General features: G+C 36.3%; 1 protein-coding gene and 1 long non-coding RNA gene across 5 annotated transcripts in view; one reads left to right on the top strand and one right to left on the bottom strand.

Annotated features, from left to right (window-relative positions):
* Positions 1–2,696, top strand: part of GKAP1 (G kinase anchoring protein 1) — a 91,293-nt gene extending 88,597 nt beyond the window's left edge. For all 4 annotated transcript variants that reach the window (XM_061426048.1, XM_061426049.1, XM_061426046.1 and 1 more), the window contains one exon: positions 2,378–2,696. In XM_061426048.1, coding sequence (XP_061282032.1) covers positions 2,378–2,425 — 48 coding nt within the window. In that variant the 3' untranslated portion in view covers positions 2,426–2,696. The remainder of the gene's footprint in view (positions 1–2,377) is intronic.
* A 1,592-nt stretch (positions 2,697–4,288) lies between these two features.
* On the bottom strand, positions 4,289–17,734 carry LOC133252976 (uncharacterized). The gene is made up of 2 exons (XR_009738135.1): positions 16,723–17,734; positions 4,289–4,451 (listed from the first exon to the last, which is right to left on the bottom strand). It is a non-coding gene; the product is annotated as an uncharacterized LOC133252976 (long non-coding RNA).
* Positions 17,735–20,998: the final 3,264 nt, after the last annotated feature.

Here is a 20,998-nt window from a genome sequence, read left to right as displayed (position 1 = left end):
ATAATACATTTAGAATAGGTATATACATATGAGGATAAATGTACTATTTTATTCTTAGGCCATAATTTATTCACCAAATTTGTTATTACTGGTTATCTAGTTTACATATTAGAAAATGTTAATTCTAGATATTGGTATATACAGTAATATCTAAAGTAGTTCAACATGGTCTTTGGTGCTACATAGATGATGTGGTGTATGTGCCAGTGCATCCTATTGAGGGAAGGTACATAATGATGTTTATCCCGTTACATTGTAAGTTTGACCACTTGGGTACAGCAATATCTTTTAGATATCTTATGATAAAGATATCTTCCCCCTTTGTAATCAATAAATAATATGTGATATTATAGTTTGAGATTGTGTGAATATTCTTTTCTTTTTACTCAATGGTTTTAGCATCCATTGATGATATTTATAACAGTTATTATTTTGGTAGTTGCAAAAGAGTGATTTTTCTAATTCTATCGTTTCTTCTGCATTTACAAGCTGGCATTGAGTATTTTTTTCTGGATGAAGCCATAAATAATGTCATGGCTTTCTTTCAGTATATGTGTACATGTGTGAATATATACAAACACATATATATTTGTGTATACATATGTATGTGTGTCTATGTCGTGATATAAAATGAGTTAATTAGTGTGGAGTCATAGTCAAAAAAGTTTGAAAGCCACTACTGGTGGACTAGAGAACATAAAAGTTGTTTAGCTCCAGCTTTTGACATCTCATCAGTCCAGGAAGGAAGATTCCCTTTGTCTGGGAAGCTCTGAAAAGGATTGTTGAATTATTATTATTTTTAAAAAACTCTTGTTTAGAAGTGAAGTTAGAGTTTTAAGCTGTATAACATTGGTAAATATATATAGTGAATATCTACCTTGTAGAAAGTTTTTTAGTAACTTTATTTTTTATTTCCCTGCTGTCAGGAAATAAATCTTGTTCTTAATACCTGTCATTATACATCTCAAGTTTTACATAATCTCTTCAGATTTTTTCCTGTGGATAAATCTTTTCAAAACTTTTATTTGTTTAGGAGTGAATAATAGAATTGTTTGTTTGATTTTTTTTTTTAAAAGAAGGTTGGTATAGATATGTTTTTGAACTCTGGGAGGGAAGTTATAGGCAGAAAAAGGATGGAACAAGAGAAGCTGCCAACATTATTAAATGGGTCTGGGTTCCTTGTGCCCCTCATATAACCACCACTCTGAGAAATGTACTTTCACAGGCAAATCTTTCCCAAATTTGGCTGATCATCAGAATCTCTTGGGAACTTTTTGAATTACAGATTGTTCAGCCCACTCCTAATTATCATAAATAAATAGGTTGGGACAAAGTCTGGGCATCAGAGTTTTTAAAATATTACTACTTAGGTGATTCTAGTGATTAAGTTTAGGTATCTTTGCCATAGTTTATAAAAATGAAAAATTATTAAATTATTATAAATACCTTTACTATTAGTGTTAGTCACTCAGTCATGTCTGATTCTTTGTGAGCCCATGGACTGTAGCCTGCCAGGCTCCTCTGTCCATGGAATTCTCCAGGCAAGAATACTAGAGTGGGTAGCCATTCCCTTCTCCAGGGGTTCTTCCCAACACAGGGATCAAACCCAGATCTCCCACTTCAGGCAGATTCTTTACCAACTGAGCCACCAGGGAAGCCCCCATCAAAGCATTATTTATGGTTAAAATGGAGGGTAGAATAGTTATGGATGATTAAATTCTCTTTTTTGTACCTTTGTGCTTTTCATATTTTTAAAATAAATATTTGCTTTTTGAATCAGAGTAAGGCAGAAAATGTTACATTAAAAGTAATTAATGAAAAATTACTTTCTGTCTTTTAAGCTACCTTTCTCTTTCTTTGGCTCAAGTTAAGTACCATTGATAGAGTTTCATTTGGGGCAAATTAAATAGATTTTTATATGTCACTGAACAATATGAAAAGTGTAATATCTTTTCAAGCCATTGATGAACAAAATCAGATTTCTAATGCTGTCTTACATGAACAGAACTATACAACACTTGAATTGGAAATTGAATTACCAGAAGCAATTCCCCAAATTTGCTGACCATGTGGAGCAAGTTGTTTATTTTAGCATTGATCAAAATTTTTATTTTTTAAAAAGATCTTGGACAGTGCAGATGAACTCTAAAAGATAAGATACTGGTAATCATAGTAAATCCAGACTAATTCAAATAGATAGCTGTTTTCTACCACCTACTTTAACCATTGATATCTGATAATTCAAATTTGCAACAAACTCAAAAAGAAGTTCTTTTCTTTTCATAGTCAAAAATGCCTTTGATCTCATTTATTCTTAAAAGGAAAATTCCCTCCAAAATGTTACTTTCTAAATAATTTACCCTATTTCTCTTTGCAGGGTGGCAGAAAAGGGAAAAGAAACTCTGAATCCGACCAGTGTAGGTGATTCCATTAGCCTTTGAGGTCAACACAAAAGGAAAACTTTCAGGGTTTTGCAAAAATGTATATATTTAATGCTGTGCAACTGCTGAACTATGCAGTTTTTGTTGAAATTTAAAATGATTAGCTCACTAACAGTCTATAATTTTATGTCCTTTTGGCTTAAAGTGAAAATAATAAAAATAGAATTCCAGCAAAACTCACTGATTATTGTATACTATTCATACTTCTTATCACTTTAGTTTTTCATCAGTCAATAAAATTTACTCTTCCATTAATATGTTTGGTTTTTTAAATTTCAGAAACAATGTGAAAGTGTGATTTTTGTTCATAGCACAATCAGTTACTTGGATTTCACTGAATATTTGCTTGGCACTTTGTCCATCCTGAACCTTATAAGCTAAGCTAAGCTAAGTCACTTCAGTCGTGTCCGACTCTGTGCGACCCCATAGACAGCAGCCCACCAGGCTCTCCCGTCCCTGGGATTCTCCAGGCAAGAACACTGGAGTGGGTTGCCATGTCCTTCTCCAATGCATGAAAGTGAAAAGTGAAAGTGAAGTCGCTCAGTTGTGTCCAACTCGTAGCGACCCCATGGACTGCAGCCTACCAGGCTCCTCTGTCCATGGGATTTTCCAGGCAAGAGTACTGGAGTGGGGTGCCATTGCCTTCTCCAATAGGACATACAATATATTGCCAAATGGCCTATGTTCAGGCAAAACAGAAGATGGGGGTAGGAATGATTACCAAAAATAATTACCATACATATTAGAGTGTGATTTCACATTGTTTGGAAATTGAGAAAACTTGCATGAGATGGTTTTTGGAGGGTGGATACCTTTTCTGTAAATTTTTTGAGAAGCATCCCAGGCAGAAGAAGCAAAATCTGGGCAGAAATATTTATGTAAAGAATAGTCTGACTTGAGGACCAAAATGTGACACACTGAGAATAGGAAGGGTGTTGATTGGGGGGGAGTGAAGATAGACTTTTCATTAGTATAATCAATTAGTAGTTTATGGGATTGAACTTTTTTTTAGTGTAGTCAGTGAAATACAAATATGATTCATTAAAATATAGAGAGTTTTTTTGTTTTATAACAAAGATAAACATGTAAATACTGGTCCTGGCCTCCAAAACCAGCATTATAAGAAAGACTCCACTTCATGACAGTCTTCAGGAAAAATACTTTATGTCATCATTACTTACATGTCTGGCTTCTTCCATCAGGTTACATGAACCTTGCAAAGAACTGTGACTTACTGTTCTCAATGTGGCACAGAGTAGATGTTAAATAATTATTTATTTAATTAATTGGTAAAGTAGTAAAGATTTCGAAGATAATTTTCCTCTAATTTACCTTTGATTAAGAATAGGTACCATCACAACCTAATTAATTAATTATATTTGGTAATCCATGATACCATATTTTTCTACCCAGTGATGAATAAAATCAAATTTCTCATGTTGACTTATATAAACAAGCTATTCAATAGAACTTGAATAGTTTCCATTATAATTGAATTACCAGCGCCCATCATATTCTCATCTGCTTTTGATTATCTACCTGTACACTATCCATTTGGCACATTATCTAACATCTAGCACAGTGCCTGGCACATATTTCAATAAATATGCCGTTTTCTACTAGTGTGAATATCAGACTTCACTGGTGGCTCAACAGTAAAGAATCTGCCTGCAACGCGAGATGTGGGTTCAGTCTCTGGGTTGGGAAGATGCCCTGGAGAAAGAAATGGCAACCCACTCCAGTATTCTTACCTGGATTCCATGGTCAGAGGAGCCTGGCTACCATCCATGGATTTGCAAAGAGTCGGACATGACTTGGCGACTAAAAGACGACAACTAGTGTGTATATAGTTTAAAATCACCTGGGCATGTAGAAAATTTCATTTATTCTCAGGAGAACTGCATTCATGACTTTGTTTTTCCCCCTGAATTTTTTTTCCTTGATTTATGTATCCACTCCTATGGATAATCTATTACTTCCAGGCCAGTGTATCAACAGAAAAAGCTTTATCTAGTAAGAGATAGAAAAGACAGTCAGTGATCGGTTAATGAATTCTTCTGTTTGATTTATCAGGCATTCTGTGTAATTAAATACCATTCCTCAGATTCTTTTCTATTTTCTGAATGTTCAGTGAAATTATTGATAGCTTATTATGTGCTAGGCACTGTGCTAAGTACTAGAGATATAAATATGTCCACAATGAATTGGAAGAAAATAGAAATATGAAGAAATATTCATAAAATATTCCAGTAAATAATGATATATTCAAATTGTTATTGGGGTACAGAAGAAAATACATGTTATTATTTTAAATATTTTAGATACCTTCTATGGGATCTTTTACATTTTCTATAGTGTGTTAGTAATAGCCAACACTCATGAACTACAGCTGTGTTCAAGTCCCTGTATAGCTGTATGGCCTTGGCTCATACTAAATATGCATGAAATTGCAGCATAAAATTTGGTATCAAATGAGAACAGCTAGTGAAAGTATTGGGTAAAAACTGTGTAAGATGTCATTTTTACCTTCAAATTATTTTCTGTCTAATATGAATAAAAGCATAGCACATAAATAACTAAAATTCAAGATAGAATACAGTAGATTGCATAACAATTATATGGAAGTAAGAGAGTATCTTTGTTCAGTGTATTTTATATTCTTATTAAAACAATAATGTTTTAACTGGTTAATAGGTAGCTTTCCCAAAGAGTTTTAAAGGGCAGAGGTTGTTTGATGAGAAAGGAAAATTTTAAAAGTGGGGTAAAGGAAGAGCAATGTATGTGTTCAGGGAATAGAAAGATAGCAAGGCATGTGTTGAGAAAATTGAGTGTCTTCATTTTCCCTGGAGCATAGGAAAGTAATGAGATAGCCAGAAAGGTTGTTTGGGGATAGCTACCCTTCATCTGAAATTTTAGATTAAGAAATCTATGCATAATTTGGTAGGCATGTGGAAACCATTAAAAGTTTATATACAGCGAAGTGATGTAATCAAAGTTGTCCTTTAAGAAGATTGAAAAGGCAATGATGTAATAGGAATTATTGAAGAATAAATTTGGAAATATCAAGGAAGCTTTTATAATAGTAGAAACAGGAGGTAAAGAGGATCTGATCTAGGGAGGTGGCGGTGGGATTCAGAAAATGAGATAAAAAACATTCTCAGGGTGGAATCTAACAAACTGGGGTAGAGGAAAAGAACAAGGGCATCAGAGGTGAAAACAAGACCTCAAGCCTAAATGAGAGTAAGAGTGCGAGTGCCATCAGTAGGGTACACTGATAGCTGGCTTTGCCTACAGAGTATCTGAAAGTAGAGAGTCCAAGAAGTTGGAAATACAGATCTGGTCCTTTGAAGGAAGGCTGGAGTTACAGATTTGGGATCCATCTACAATTAAGTTGTATAAATAGTTGATATGCCCAAAGGAAGAAGGTTTTGAAGAGAAATATTGCTGAGAGCAGACTGGAAGGAAACAGGTGAGAAGGGTGGGACATGTGGTAATGAATGTTGCATAGAGGTCTCAAGTTATGACTGAGGATAACTATTCAATTTAACAACTAAAGAATATGACCTTCAGAATAGCTTTTTCAATGGCACAGAGCAAGGCATTGAGGAAAAAAACTGTAACACTTTTTGGCAGTTACAAGACAGGGGCTCCAAGGTGCTTTGAAGGGACTACAGAATTGAGTGAGGGTTGGTCAGTTTAAATTTAAGACTGAGTAGACTTTTACGACAATATGTTCATGAAACAAAAGGAGCCAGTTAAGAAAAGAATGAGACTAGGGGAATGGTCGGAGAAGGCAATGGCAACCCAGTCCAGTACTCTTGCCTGGAAAATCCCATGGGCGGAGGAGCCTGGTGAGCTGCAGTCCATGGGGTCGCTACGAGTCGGACACGACTGAGCGACTTCACTTTCACTTTTCACTTTCATGCATTGGAGAAGGAAATGGCAACCCACTCCAGTGTTCTTGCCTGGAGAATCCCAGGGACGGAGGAGCCTGGTGGGCTGCCGTCTGTGGGGTCGCACAGTCAGACAAGACTTAGCAGCAGCAGCAGCAGCAGGGGAATGGTGGGCTTGCTTCAGAGCTCATCAATTAAGTATTTACTTTGTTGTTGTTGTTTAGTCGCTAAGTTGTGTCTGACTCTTTTGCATCCCCATACCCTGTAGCCTGCCAGGCTCCTCCGTCCATAAGCTTTCCCAGGAAAGAATTCTGGAGTGGGTTGCCATCTCCTTTTCCAGGGGATCTTTCCAACCCAAGGATACAACCCACATCTCCTGCATTGCAGGTGGATTCTTTACCACTGAGCCACCAGAGAAGCCCTAAAATCACCTGGGAGATTTATAAAAGAAAAAGTACCAACACCTGTGCCTCATCCAATACTAATTCATCAGAATCGGTGAAAAGTGGGGTCCAGAAATAAATATTTCTTAAACTCCCAAGGTGATGCTAATTGTGTAGCATCCAACTTGGATACCAACTACCACTTGAGCAGAGAAACTCAATACATACGTCAAACAAATGCATTTTGGTTGTTTTGAGTGGGACATTTTATAAAGTACACGGCAATTTGTCTTTAAGACAACATTCTGGCAAAATTTTTGCAGGATTGCTATCAGTTATGGAGTGTTTCCATCATTAAATTTATCACAAGTGATAGTGTATACTTCTGTACTATTTTACAATAAACATTATTTTTGTAACTTTTAATAAAAGATAAAAACATTTAATAATTACATTTTATAAGATAAATTTGCATTGCAGGCAGATTCTTTACCACTAAGCCACTTGGGAAGCTCTAGGTATTTATTTGCCATTGTGTAATTTGGTTTCCTTATCAACACTGTTTGATTCATAGTTTAATTCTAAATTAAGCTGGTTTCTATTAATGGAGTCATTGCCTTTTCCATATAACAGTTTAAGAATGGTTAAGCAGAACTCAAGGGCTTAAAAAAGAAATATAAAATGATTTTGTGATCAGACATTAGTAAACTTCAATGAAGAAATAATTCCTGAAGCAACAGACAGAAAGTGAACGATCCTCCAAAGTCTGTAAATTACTGAGGGATTGTCCTGGGGTAAATTTTTAATTGAATTTAAAATGTTATTTACTTAAAGTTAACACTTCGAGTATGGTTTTTATGAAGTAGATAGCCATATGTACTACTAGCAACCTTGTACTTAGATTTCTGCCTTTTGGAAAAGCACTATAGTAATATGTTTCAGGAGCCAGAAAAATGTTTATACCCACTGATTCCCAATATTGGATAATTTATCCTAAGAAAACAGTTTGAGAGAAGAATAAACTTTAAAAGGTCTATACAGGTAGAACAGTAAGTATAACAGGGAACCATGGAGTAACCCAGATGCATAGTTTCAGTGCCTAATATAAATTAATGATAACACATCAATGAGATTACTATGTAGCCTTTTAAAAAGGTATAATTTGAATAACTGTAAAAACATTGAATATCTTGAACAAAGTTTAAGTACAAAGACAAAATAAAAATTTGTACACTCATTATAGCTAATGTGAAAATATATATATGTATATGGATAAATTAGAAAGTAGTAATTCCCAAATAAAACTGCTTGTGTTGGGATGGGGGAATATGGAAAAGTATGGATGGGTTTTCCCCCTAAATTTTATCTAACATACCATTTTTTTATAATTAAAAAAAGGAAAAAATACTACTGCTTGGATTTGTGTTAAATAATTTCCTGTTATGGAAGTAGGTTATAATAACATTTATTTTTTTGACATGTTCAACTGAATTGTGTTAATATACAACATCTCCTGGACATGGAGGTTTTGTTTTTTAATCTAGGACTCTTCACTATAATAGAACTGAACCAGGGAAGGCGGCTTTGTGAATCAAAATGACTGTGAGGCTGCAACAAAACTTGTAAAATTGTAATCAATTTTGATGATTTTTCCTTGCTTGATGATTTCCTTTCCTTTTGATGATTTTCCTAGCTTTATGTTTCCCTTGTTATACTTCTCATTCAAAAAATTTCACAACTTTAGAAGTTTATTAGTGACATCTATTCAAAAATTAGTTTTTTGATATGCGTATTAAAAACTAAAATGTGAATTATTTTATTGTATAAATTATGGTATGCTCCCTACTCTGAACTGGTTAAGGAAGACATAATTTTCTGCTTGATACCTCACTGTACGTAATACGTAGTGATTATACCATTTTATATAAAATTAATTTTTATAACTTTATTGAGATACAATTAGCATACAACTGCACATGATATATGGAATAAGTAAACATAATCTGATTTTAGTACTTTGAAATTTGTTAAGATATGCTTCACGCACCAATATATCATCTAACTAGTATATGTTATTTGTGGACTCAAAAAGGATATGTATTATGCAGTTGTTGGGTGCAGTATTCTACAATGTACAATTAGATTGACTTTCTTCAAATCTTCTATATCCTTAATTATTCTCTGTGCTTTTTTCTATCAGTTATTGAGACACATATGCTGAAATCTGACAGTGATTGTGGATTTGTCTACTTTTTAAAAATGTTTGTCAGTTCTACTTTTGAGGTACATACAAATTTAAAATTGCTTTCTATTCTTGGTGATTTTATTTTTACAAAGTGACTGTCACTAATATGTTTTTTTGCCTTAAAAGTATTTCATCCAGTATTATATCCACATTAGTTTTTAAATAGATGTTTTCTAAACAGCATAGTACGCTGTTTTTAAAAATCCCAGTCTGACAAACTTTATTTCGGATTACTTTTCTCATTTTCTTTCAGTGACTGACTTCCTGACCTCTTCCTTTGTTTGGCCTTCAGTGCTTTTAAGAAGTCCGTCAACCTTATAGCTTTTCAAACAGAAAAGTTTGTCTAAATAAGCTGGTTTATCATATCCCTGGAAAAGGAAAAATAAAAATTCTATTTTTTCTATTTCCTTAATGGACTTATAATTACTGTTTATAGTACAAAAAGTTGATTTCAGATACAGAGTTGCTATTTTTTAAAATTTCTTTTTCCAATTTGTTAGTAAAATTTGTTCTTTAAAAAAATTTGTTTTTAATTGGTGAAAAATTTCTTTCCAATTTTGTGTTGGTTTCTGCTGTACAGTGGGGCTTCCCCAATTGCTCAGTATCTGCCTGCTAATGCAGGAGTGTGAAGTGTGAAAGTTGCTCAGTTGTGTCTGACTCTTTGCCCACCCCATGGACTCCATGGAATACTCCAGGCCAGAATACTGGAGTCGATAGCCTTTCCCTTCTCCAGGGGATCTTCCCAACCCAGGGATTGAACCCAGGTCTCCCCCAGTGCTTTTGAACTGTGGTGTTAGAGAAGACTTTTGAGAGTCCCTTGGACTGCAAGGAGATCCAGCCAGTCCATCCCTAAAGCAGATCAGTCCTGGGTGTTCATTGGAAGGACTGATGTTGAAGCTGAAACTCCAGTACTTTGGCCACCTGATGTGAAGAGCTGACTCATTGGAAAAGACCCTGATGCTAGGAAAGATTGAGGGCAGGAGGAGAAGGAGATGACAGAGGATGAGATGGTTGGATGGCATCACCAACTCAATGGACTTGGGTTTGGGTAGACTCTGGCAGTTGGTGATGGACAGGGAGGCCTGGCGTGCTGCGATTCTTGGGGTTGCAAAGAGCTGGACACAACTGAGCGACTGAACTGAACTGAACTCCCCCATTGCAGGCAGATTCTTTACCAGCTGAGCCACAAGGGAAGCACAAGAATACTGGAGTGCGTAGCCTATCCCTCCTCCAGGGGATCTTTCCTACCCAGGAATCAAACCGGGGTCTCTTGCATTGCGGGTGGATTCCTTACCAGGTGAGATATTAGGGAAGTGTGGGTTCAATCCCTGGGTCAGGAAGATCCCCTGGAGAAGGAAACGGCAACCCACTCCAGTCTTCTTTCCTGGAATATCCCATGGACAGATGAGCCTGGTGGCCTATAGTCCATGTGGCTGCTTTTTAGTTCCTCTTCACTTTCTGTCATAAGGGTGGTGTAATCTGCATATCTGACATTACTGATATTTCTCCCAGCAATCTTGATTCCAGCTTGTGCTTCATCCATTCCAGCGTTTCTCATAATGTACTCTGCATATGTTAAATAAGGAGGGTGACAATATACAGCCTTGACATCCTCCTTTCCCGATTTGGAACCAGTCTGTTGTTCCATGTCCAGTTCTAACTGTTGCTTTTTGACCTGTGTACAGATTTCTCAGGAGGCAGGTCAGATGGTCTGGTATTCCCTTCTCTTTAAGAATTTTCCACAGTTTATTGTGATCCACACAGTCAAAGGCTTTGGCATAGTCACTAAAGTGAAGTAGATGTTTTTCTGAAACTCTCTTGCTCTTTTGATGATCCAGCGGATGTTGGCAGTTTGATTACTGGCTCCTCTGCTTTTTCTAAATCCAGCTTGAACATCTGGAAGCTCACGGTTCATGTACTTCTGAAGCCTGGCTTGGAGAATTTGAGCATTACTTTACTAGCGTGTGAGATGAGTGCAATTGTGTGGTAGTTTAAACATTCTTTGGCATTGCCTTTCTTTGAGATTGGAATGAACACTGACCTTTTCCAGTCGTGTGGCCGCTGCTGAGTTTTCCAAATTTGCTGGCATATTGAGTGCAGCACATTCACAACATCATCTCTCAGGATTTGAAATAGCTCAACTGGAATCTATCACCTCCACTAGCTTTGTTGGTAGTGATGCTTTCTAAGGCCCACTTGACTTCACATTCCAGGATGTCTGGCTCTAGGTGAGTGATCACACCATCGTGATCATCTGGGTCATGAAGATCTTTTTTGTATTGTTCTTCTGTGTATTCTTGCCATGTCGTCTTAATATCTCCTGCGTCTGTTAGGTCCATACCATTTCTGTTTTTTATTGTGCCCGTCTTTGCATGAAATGTTCCCTTGGTATCTCTGATTTTCTCAAAGAGATCTTTAGTCTTTCCCATTCTGTTGTTTTCCTCTATTTCTTTGCACTGATCACTGAGAAAGGCTTTCTTATCTCCCTTTGCTGTTCTTTGGAAGTGTCCGTTCAAATGGGTATATCTTTCCTTTTCTCCTTTGCCTTTTGCATTTTCTTTTCTCAGGTATTTGTAAGGCCTCCTCAAACAGCCATTTTGCCTTTTTGCATTTCTTTTTCTTGGGGATGGTCTTGATGGATGGTCCCCTGTACAGTGTCACACACTTGCATCCATAGTTCTTCAGGCACACTATCAAATCTAATCCTTTGAATCTATTTGTCACTTCTGCTGTATAATCGTAAGGGATTTGATTTAGGTCACATCTGAATGGTCTAGTGGTTTTCCCTACTTTCTTCAATTTAAGTCTGAATTTGGCAATAAGGAGTTCATGATCTGAGCCACAGTCAGCTCCCAGTCTTGTTTTTGCTGACTGTATAGAGCTTCTCCATCTTTGGCTGCAAAGAATATAATCACTCTGATTTTGGTATTGACCATCTGGTGATGTCCATGTGTAGAGTCTTCTCTCGTGTTGATGGAAGAGGGTGTTTGCTATGACCAGTGCATTTCTTGGGCAAAACTCTTAGCCTTTGACCTACTTTGTTTTGTATTACAAGGTGAAATTTGCCTGTAACTCCAGGTATCTCTTGACTTCTTTTTTTTTTTTTTTTTTTGCATTCCAGTCCCATATAATGAAAAGGACATCTACCTCAAACAAAAATGGTCAGAAGACCTAAATACATTTTCCCAAAGAAGACATACAGATGGCCACCAGGCACATGAACAGATGTTCAACATCACTAATTATTAGAGAATTGAAAATCAAAACTGCAATGAGGTATCACCTCACACCAGTGACAAAGGGCCACCATAAAAAAGTCAACAAATAATAAATACTGGAGAAGGTATGGAGAAAAGGGAACCCTCTTATACTGTTGGTGGGAATGTAAATTGGTGTGGCCATTATGGAGAACAATATGGAGATTTCTCAAGAAAACTAAAAATAGAGCTACTATATAGACCAACAATCTCAATCTTAGAGACATACTCAGAAAAAGTGAAAACTCTAATGTGAAAAGGAACATGCACCCTGATATTCATAATAGTCAAGACATGGAAGCAACTTTTAAGTGTCATTCACATGAATGGATAAAGATGTGTACACACACACACACACACACACACACATATATACAATATGAACTATTATTCTTCCATAAAAAATGAAGTAATGCTATTTATAGCAACATGGATGGACCTGTTATTGTTCAGTCTCTCAGTCAAGTCTTAACTCTTTGTGGCCCTGTAGACTACAGTACATCAGGCTTCCCCGTCCTTCACTATCTCCTGGAGTTCACTCAAATTCTTAGAGTCAACGATGCTATCCAACCATCTCATCCTCTGTTGCCCTCTTCTCCTCCTGCCCTCAATCTTTCCCAGCATCAGGGTCTTTTCCAGTGGATCAGCCCTTTGCATCAGGTGGCCAAAATATTGGAGTTTCAGCTTCAGCATCAGTCCTTCCAATGAACATTGATTTCCTTTAGGATTGACTGGTTTGATCTTGCTATCCAAGGGACTCTCCTGAGTCTTCTCCAGCATCACAGTTCAAAAAGAAACAATATTCCAGTACTTAAAACTGCTTTAGCCCTAATTTCCATTTTGTCATCAACTGCTGACTTATAAATAATCAATGAATGTCTTGAAATTGCAGTAACACTATGGCTATAGTACTTTTTAAACCACTTTCTTGACCTGTGCTATATGGAAAAAACATTTCCCTAATTTAGGATGATGTTAAATTGCAAGGTTCTTAAATTCAGATAGTTAGTATCTGGGTTTTTGTTGTTTAGAATTTTTTGAATTGTTGATTCTTTGGACTAGCTGACCTTTCACTTTATTTCTACATGAATGACATTCATGACAGTTTTATAAATGAAACATTGAAAAAGAGGGCTACTTCTACATAGGGCAAGAAGATTTATGGCATAATATGATTTTTATCTTTCAAATGCTGGTACAAGCCTGTTTTTCTGCTGTAGTACTTACTGTGATATAAGTTTAGTATACATAAGCCGCACTCTACCACAAATCTCATCTTACTTGAAGCTTGGATATCCCAAGAACACAGGTAACCCTTGACATCTTGTTGAATAGCAGATATTTAGTCTTACACATCCCATGGATCTCAGAATTTGGAGGTGACTTTCTTATTCTTTGCTGCCCAAGCAATTTTTTCCTAACCTTTGTAAGCCAAAGCTCTTTTGAAGCTTATACCATAAGTATAATTTTTCCAAAAATTAAAAAAATTAAAACTCACTTATCTAAGAGCTCAACAAAGCTCAAGCCTAAGAAAATGAAGGAAATTACACCAAAGCACATCATACTCAAGTTAGTCTAATCTAGTGCCAGAAAATTTTATAAGCAGCCAGAAAAAAAAAAAGACTCATTGCTTACAGAGAAAATAAGATGAGGTTGAAAGCAGATGTCTCATTATAAACAAAAGACATAAGAAGACAGTAGAGCTACATCTTAACTGAAAGAACAAAATGAATTGTCAATCTAGAATTCTGTACTTAGCAAAAATTACTTTTAAAACTGAAGAAAAAATGACATTTCAGAGAGAAAAAGGGTGAAACAATTCATCACTAGAAGACATACTGCAAGAAATGCTGAAGGAAGTTCTTTTATGCAGAAAGAAAATGATAGCCAATAGAAATATGGATATATATAAAGGAATTAAAAGCATAGAGTAATAAACTCCATGGGTAAATATATCTGATTTTTTTCTTTTTTATATAAATCTCTATAAATGACATTGGTAAGTAATTTGTGGAACTTATTAAAAAGTATGACAAAAGTTAGCAATGGATAAATGGAAATACACTTTTATAAGTTTCTTATACTTTATATTAACATATGAAATCATTTGAAGATAAACTGTGATAAATACTATATCCCCAAAGCAACTAATAAAATAACAAAAAAAGATGTGGCTAATACAATCAACACATGAGATAAAATCCTAAAAATATTCAGTTTATCCAAAATAAAGCAAAAAAAGGAAACAAAGGACAGATGGGACAAAGTTTTTTAAAAAATAGAAAAAGATGGCAGACTTAAACCTAACAATATAGGCAATCACATGCAAATGACCTAAATACCACAATGAAAAGACGGATCATATTTAATTCTTTCAAAAGGCAAAATCCAGCTATATGCTTCCTATAAGAAACGTACTTAAAAAGATACAAAGAGAAATGGTACTACTTTGTAGTACAAAGTATTTTGTACTAGTGCTAGTACTTTGTACTAGCAGTGAACAAATGGAAATTGAAATTAAAGGATACAAACTCCATGGGGATTTTAACTACCTTTTATTACCTGCTTAGCGGGTTTTTAGTACCGATAACCTTTCTTATTGAAACACTTTCTACTTATCAGAGATCAACAGAGAAAACAGAAACCATTCTAGGATTTCAAATGGAAAGAAATACAGGAATTGGGTACTTAGAAAATCATTGGAATGATTAAAGAGTGGACTTCAGGGAGCTAGTGGTATACCTTCAGTTCTGAAAGCTACTACCCCAGGTCTCACAAAGCTACAGGAAATCCCTACCAAAGTTACATCTGTTTCATAGCCCAAATGTGAATCATACACTAACAAACACAATTGTAGGAAACATAGTCTGTGCTTTTCAAGCCTCCATGCAAGCCTGAGTCTCACAATGGAGGAACCTAAATTATACCCAGAACCCTTGTAGAAAGGGCCTCTTGAATACATGATCTCTAGTTTCCATCTTCTGAGTAACATATTTGAGCATAGAGGGGCTTGAGAATAGATGCTGATCACAAACTGACAATATGCTGTAGCAGGTTGACTTGTGTCCTTCCTAAAGATATTTTCAAGTCGTAACCCCCAATACTTGTGAATGTGGCCTTATTTGGAGTAAGGATCTTTGCAGATGTGATCAAATTAAGATGACTCATACTAGATTAGAGTGGGCCCTAAATCCAATGACTGATATGTTTATGAGAGAAAACAGAGGGAAATGAACATATAGGGAAGAAGGCCACATGGCAATAGAGACGAGATTGGGATGATGCCAGGTATAAGCCAAGGAACACCAAGGATTGCCAGGAAAACACCAGAAGCTGGAAGAGGCAAAGAAGGATTCTTCCCAAGAGCCTCCATGGAAGCATGACTCCACCAACACTTTGATTTCAGACTTCTAGCATCCAGAACTGTGAGAGAATACATGTATGTTACTTTAAGCCACCAATTTGTAGCAACTTGTTATGACAGCCTTAGGAAATTAATACATCAGCTTCTACATCATCAAACTCCTAATTTTCTTCCTACTTTATTTGCTACTCCTATGGTCTCCTTTGTAGGATCTTCCTTTCTGACCTGTAAATATTGTAGTGCTCCATGACTTAGTTCTGGCTGTCTGCCTCTCTCACTCTACATTATCACCCTAGGTGAGTTCATCCACTGTTGTTTAGTCATTAAATTGTGTCCAACTCTTTTGTGAGCACATGGATTGTAGCCCCCCAAGCTCCTCTGTCCATGGGATATTCCAGGTAAGAATGCTGGAGCGGGTTGCCATTTCCTTCTCCAGGGGATCTTCCTGACCCAGGGATTGAACCTGTGTATCCTGCATTGGCAGGGGGATTCTTTACCACTGAGTCACCTGGGAAGCCCCAAGTTAATCCATTCACTTCAGTTCAGTCGCTCAGTCGTGTCTGACTCTTTGCAACCCCATGAATTGCAGCACGCCAGGCCTCCCATTACCATGCTTAAAATACTAGCAATATGTTGATAATCTCTCAAATTTATATTTCCAAACCTGATTTCCCCCAGGTTGATATAGATTACATATCCAACTGCTTTATCCTCACTTGGATATTTAAGAGACATCTCAAAACTCATCTTATTCCCTCCCCTCCCAACTTTTCCTCTCTCAATAAATGATACTAATATCCCCATGCAGCTGCTTAAGTCAAAAATCTATCATCATTGGATCTTTCCCTCTCTGTCATTCCATCCCTTAGGAAGTCCTCTCAAGTTTCCCTCCAAATGTATCTCGGGTTTGCTCGTATCTCTCCAGCTCCATTGCCAACATCCTGTTCCAAGTCATTGTTATCTCTATGTTGGGCTAGGGTTATTCTTCTAATTGGTCTTCTTGCTTTTGCTCATTACCCACACTATTCATTTACATACAACCAGGGCAAATTTTTAAAAAAATATAAATCAGGCCATGTCACTCTGCATAAAGTCATTCATTGACTGTGCATTGCCTGGAAAATAAAATTCAAACCTACCTCTGTGGCATATAAGATCCTGTATGCATGGGCTGCCCTCCATCTACTCCCATCTTCTTGGACTATAATGCTCCAGCTACACTGGCTTCTTTTTCTTTTTTTTTTTTTTTGATGCCTGAACACACCAAGCTCTTCGGTACTTCAGGCAGGCCTTTGCACTTTACCGTGGACCGAAAGTTTGTGTCTCTCCCATCCTGCCAGATTTATACTTTGAAACCTAATCCCCAGTGTGATGGTATTTGGGGGTGGGACCTTTGGGTAGTGATTAGGTCATAAGGTTGGAGCCCTCATGAATAGGATTAGTGCCCTTTAAAGAGTCACAAGAGAGTTTGCTTCCCCTCTGTGCTGCCATGTAGGACACAGTGAGAAGGCCGTCTTTGACCCAGAAAGTCTTCACCAGATGCTGAATCTACCAGCACATTAATCTTGGACTTCTTAGTCTCTAGTACTATAAGAAATAAATTTCTGTTGTTAAGTCACCCAATCTATGATATTTTTCTCGTAACAGCCCAAATAGACTAAGACACACTTGACGCTCTCTCTCCTTACAATACTCTTTCCTCAATTCTTAATAGATAACTCCTTCTCATACTTCAGGTCTCAGTTCAAATGTCATCTCCTTCGAGGGGGCTTTTCTTCACTATTCTGTTCTAAGTTACTTATTAGTTACTCTCTACTACATCTTCACTAAAGAAATTTTGGCACTTATTTAAAATTATTTATAGGTTCTTAATTGTGTTACTAGAATGTAAGTTCTATGAGAGCTAAGATCATGTCTTTTGGTAATACTGTATGCACAGTACTTTGCATGTGGCATGTTGTGGATTCTTGATGGAAATACCTTAATAAATGATGAATGAATCCAGCAAATCTTTAGGCCATGAAACGTTCTAGATTTTCACAGTGAGAAATGAGTGAACTTTGAGGCTAATTTAAAATCTTTGTCATTTAAAAAAGAAACCATCATAGCCAAGTGTTCATAGTCTAGCATCCAGTGGAACCAGAGAATATTAAAGGGTGAATAAATCTTAAGAATATATGCAATCTACTCAATTTACAGCTGAGGAAATTGAGACCCAAAGTTATATCATGTGTATTGATATAAATATCTGGAATATTCCCCCTTTGGAGGACCTCTTTCTGTGCAAACAAATGCCACTTTTAACAAAGACTATCTTTCCCTCTGGGCTTACCTGGTAACTCAGTGACAAAGAACCTGCCTGCCAATGCAGGAGATGTGGGTTCCATCCCTGGGTCAGGAAGATCCCTTGGAGAAGGAAATGGCAACCCACTCCAGTATGCTTGCCTGGAAGAATCCCATGGACAGAGGAACATGGTAGGCTACAGTCTATGGGGTTGCAGAAGAGTTGGACATGACTTAGCGACCAAAAAACAACAATTTGTTGCTTTGCTCACTATGTTAGCCCCCAAAATGCTGTATGCTTTAATAATTTAATAAGCAAGAAAATGCTTAAATTAAAAGTGGTTTGAATTCAGGAAACATGCTGTCTTAGGTGCATAAAAGTTTGAGTGGCCAACTACACAGACACGGTCAAGCCCATAAATACAGTGGCTCTCACTATGAGTTCTTAATACAGTACATCCAGTTAGCCTGAAATAGAGGAGTCTATGGCCCTCTTCTGGGCGACTTGAATAAAGTCACATAGTTTGGTACATATTAAATATGCTCTAACTCAGTGATTAAACTGTCCCTCCTTGACTTCCTCAGATACTCCTTCCTTACCCCTAAGTTGATGGAATATTACCTTTCCTCCAGCATATCCCACCATCAGAGTGTACTATATCTGCCTAGAGTGGTGAGAGCTTTCCTTCCCTTTACCCTGGGCTAGGGACCTTCATCTTGACTCCCCACTGAGAAGACAGAATACAAGTTTGTTGCTTATGGATAAGTTTATATTCTCTATGAAATGACACCAGAAGAATGAAAAGGATCTGCTATCATCTGTGGAACAACAATATTATTAGTTTTTAATTAGAATAAACTGTGACTTACAGAAGATCTTTCAGTGACCAAATAATGGAGCTAGGTACTAGAATTCTGAATGCAGTTCCATTCCATTATATCTTTCTCAAACTGGTTTGCAGATCAGCTGCATTAGACTTAATCGGTGGTACTTGTAAAATGTGTCATTTTGATCTTTACTCCAACCATGATGAACCAACACTTTCGGGTCTGGATATCTAAACATTTTAAAAACTTCCTTGAGAAATGTTTATGCATGTTAAAATGTGATAATCACTACACTACTACTGTTTTTTATGATATCTACATTAAAATAATCACTTCCATTGGCAGTTTTCAAAGTACTTCTCAAGTATCATTAAGTTCACAAAACTTCAATTTCCCCTGTAAAATTCACCTTGATTTCTTTATCTTTAAATTAAAAGTTTTATTAGATCATGTTTTAAGTTCTAAGGTTAAATGTTGTTCTTCCCAGAACTCTGGAAACTACAGAATGCACATTTAGTATTCAAACAATGACTATCGAGATTTACTTATATTAAATGATTGGAATTACCATCATCACATGATTGAAAGTCATGTCAAAGTTTAAAGAATAAACTATTTACAAAACTGTCAGCTGTCTGCAGATGTATCAGCTTCACATAACACTTCCTTGGATGAAGTAAACTACTGTCACAAATAGCACCATTTGTTGTAACACCTCTGGAGTAATGAACTTCATGTAGAACCTATTTCAAAGGACTCTCATTTGAGCTAGAATTGCTGTCAATGGGATGGGGCACTGTGAATAAGATGAACTCCAACTGAAGAACGACATTCCTAATATACAAAGGAGAAGAAAGATTTAAAATTATATAAAGGAAATATTTCAAAAATAAGTTATCACAAATACTGTCTTGTAATAACTGCCTTTTTTTTTTTTTTTTTTTTGCTTTCAGAAATTGACCTATTGTACCTTGTGGGAAAAACTGTCAAGTAGCTCTAGTCTGACTTTTTAAAAGTGATATTTATCACATAAAAATAAAGCACTTTACTAATGTCACCAAGATTATCTGAGAGAACATCAGGTACTGAATTTCCAGCAGTCACAGCAACTCAAAACAGAAAAGTGTGGTTGATCTAGATCAAAAGAGCAAAATGAAATTCAAGTGCAGGAGTATTTGTACTAATTTTCAAGCAAATTTAACCTCCTACAGCAAGGAGAACAAAGCTGGATATAATCTGTCAGTTCTTTTAAATGTCCTACAAACCTGTCAGTTTATTTAATGATAAATATATATTAGATCATGAAAATTTTTTCTTCTCACTTCTGAGTAACAGTTGTAATTCAAAACTCATGTGAACTAATCAGCATTAACAACATCCAACATCCAATAAAAAATCACTAGTCATGCTTAGGAAGCAGCAAAATGTTACCCATAATTAAGTGGAAAATCAGTCAACAGAAGCAGATTCAGAATTGCAGAGTTAATGGCAACAAGGATGTTAAAAAAAGCTATGATAAATAAGATAAAAGAGAAACATCTTAATAGTAGTTGCAGGGTAAAAGAAATTACTTAACAGCTGAGTAAAGTTAAGAATTTACACAGACTTCTTGTCAGAAATATACAAGCCAGAAGACAATAGCATGATATCTTTGAAATGTGAAAGGAGAAAAGAAACTGTCAATCCAGAATTCTACAACCAATGAAATATCATTCAAAGATAGTTGAGATACAGGAACAAAAGCTCAGGTAATTCATCACCAACAGGTGTGCACTACAAAGTAATGTGAACAAAATCCCCTCTGCAGAAAGAAAATACCACCAGATAGAAACCTGGTACACAAAGGAATGATGAGCAGCACCAAAATGGAAATATTGGGTAAATAAAAAAATATTTTTCTTCATGTTCTGGTTTTTTAAAAAAGATAATTCACTAAGTATAAATCTGATAAAGCATTGTAGGGCTTATTATACATATAACATAGAACAGCATTGCCTGGCACAAAGGACAAGAGAGGAGAATGCAGTAAACACTCCCAAGGTTCCTACATCCTGTATTAAGTGGCATATACTTGAAGTTAGACCATGATAAATTAAAATTCAGGGTTTCTTAATCTTGGCACTACTTACTTTGGAGACTGGATAATCATTTCTTGTTGGGGGAGAGGGGCACTATCCCATGCATGGTAGGAGTTTCAGCAGCATCCTTGGTCTCTAATTATTAGCTGCTAATAGCAGCCCTACCCCCATCCACACCCCAATTGTAATAACCAAAAACATCTTTGGACATTGCCCAAATGTCCCC

The sequence above is a fragment of the Bos javanicus genome, chromosome 8 (assembly GCF_032452875.1).
Source record: "Bos javanicus breed banteng chromosome 8, ARS-OSU_banteng_1.0, whole genome shotgun sequence".
Taxonomy (NCBI): domain Eukaryota; kingdom Metazoa; phylum Chordata; class Mammalia; order Artiodactyla; family Bovidae; genus Bos; species Bos javanicus.
The sequence above is the reverse complement of the archived record's forward strand: the minus strand, read 5'-3'. Positions and strand labels throughout refer to the sequence as shown.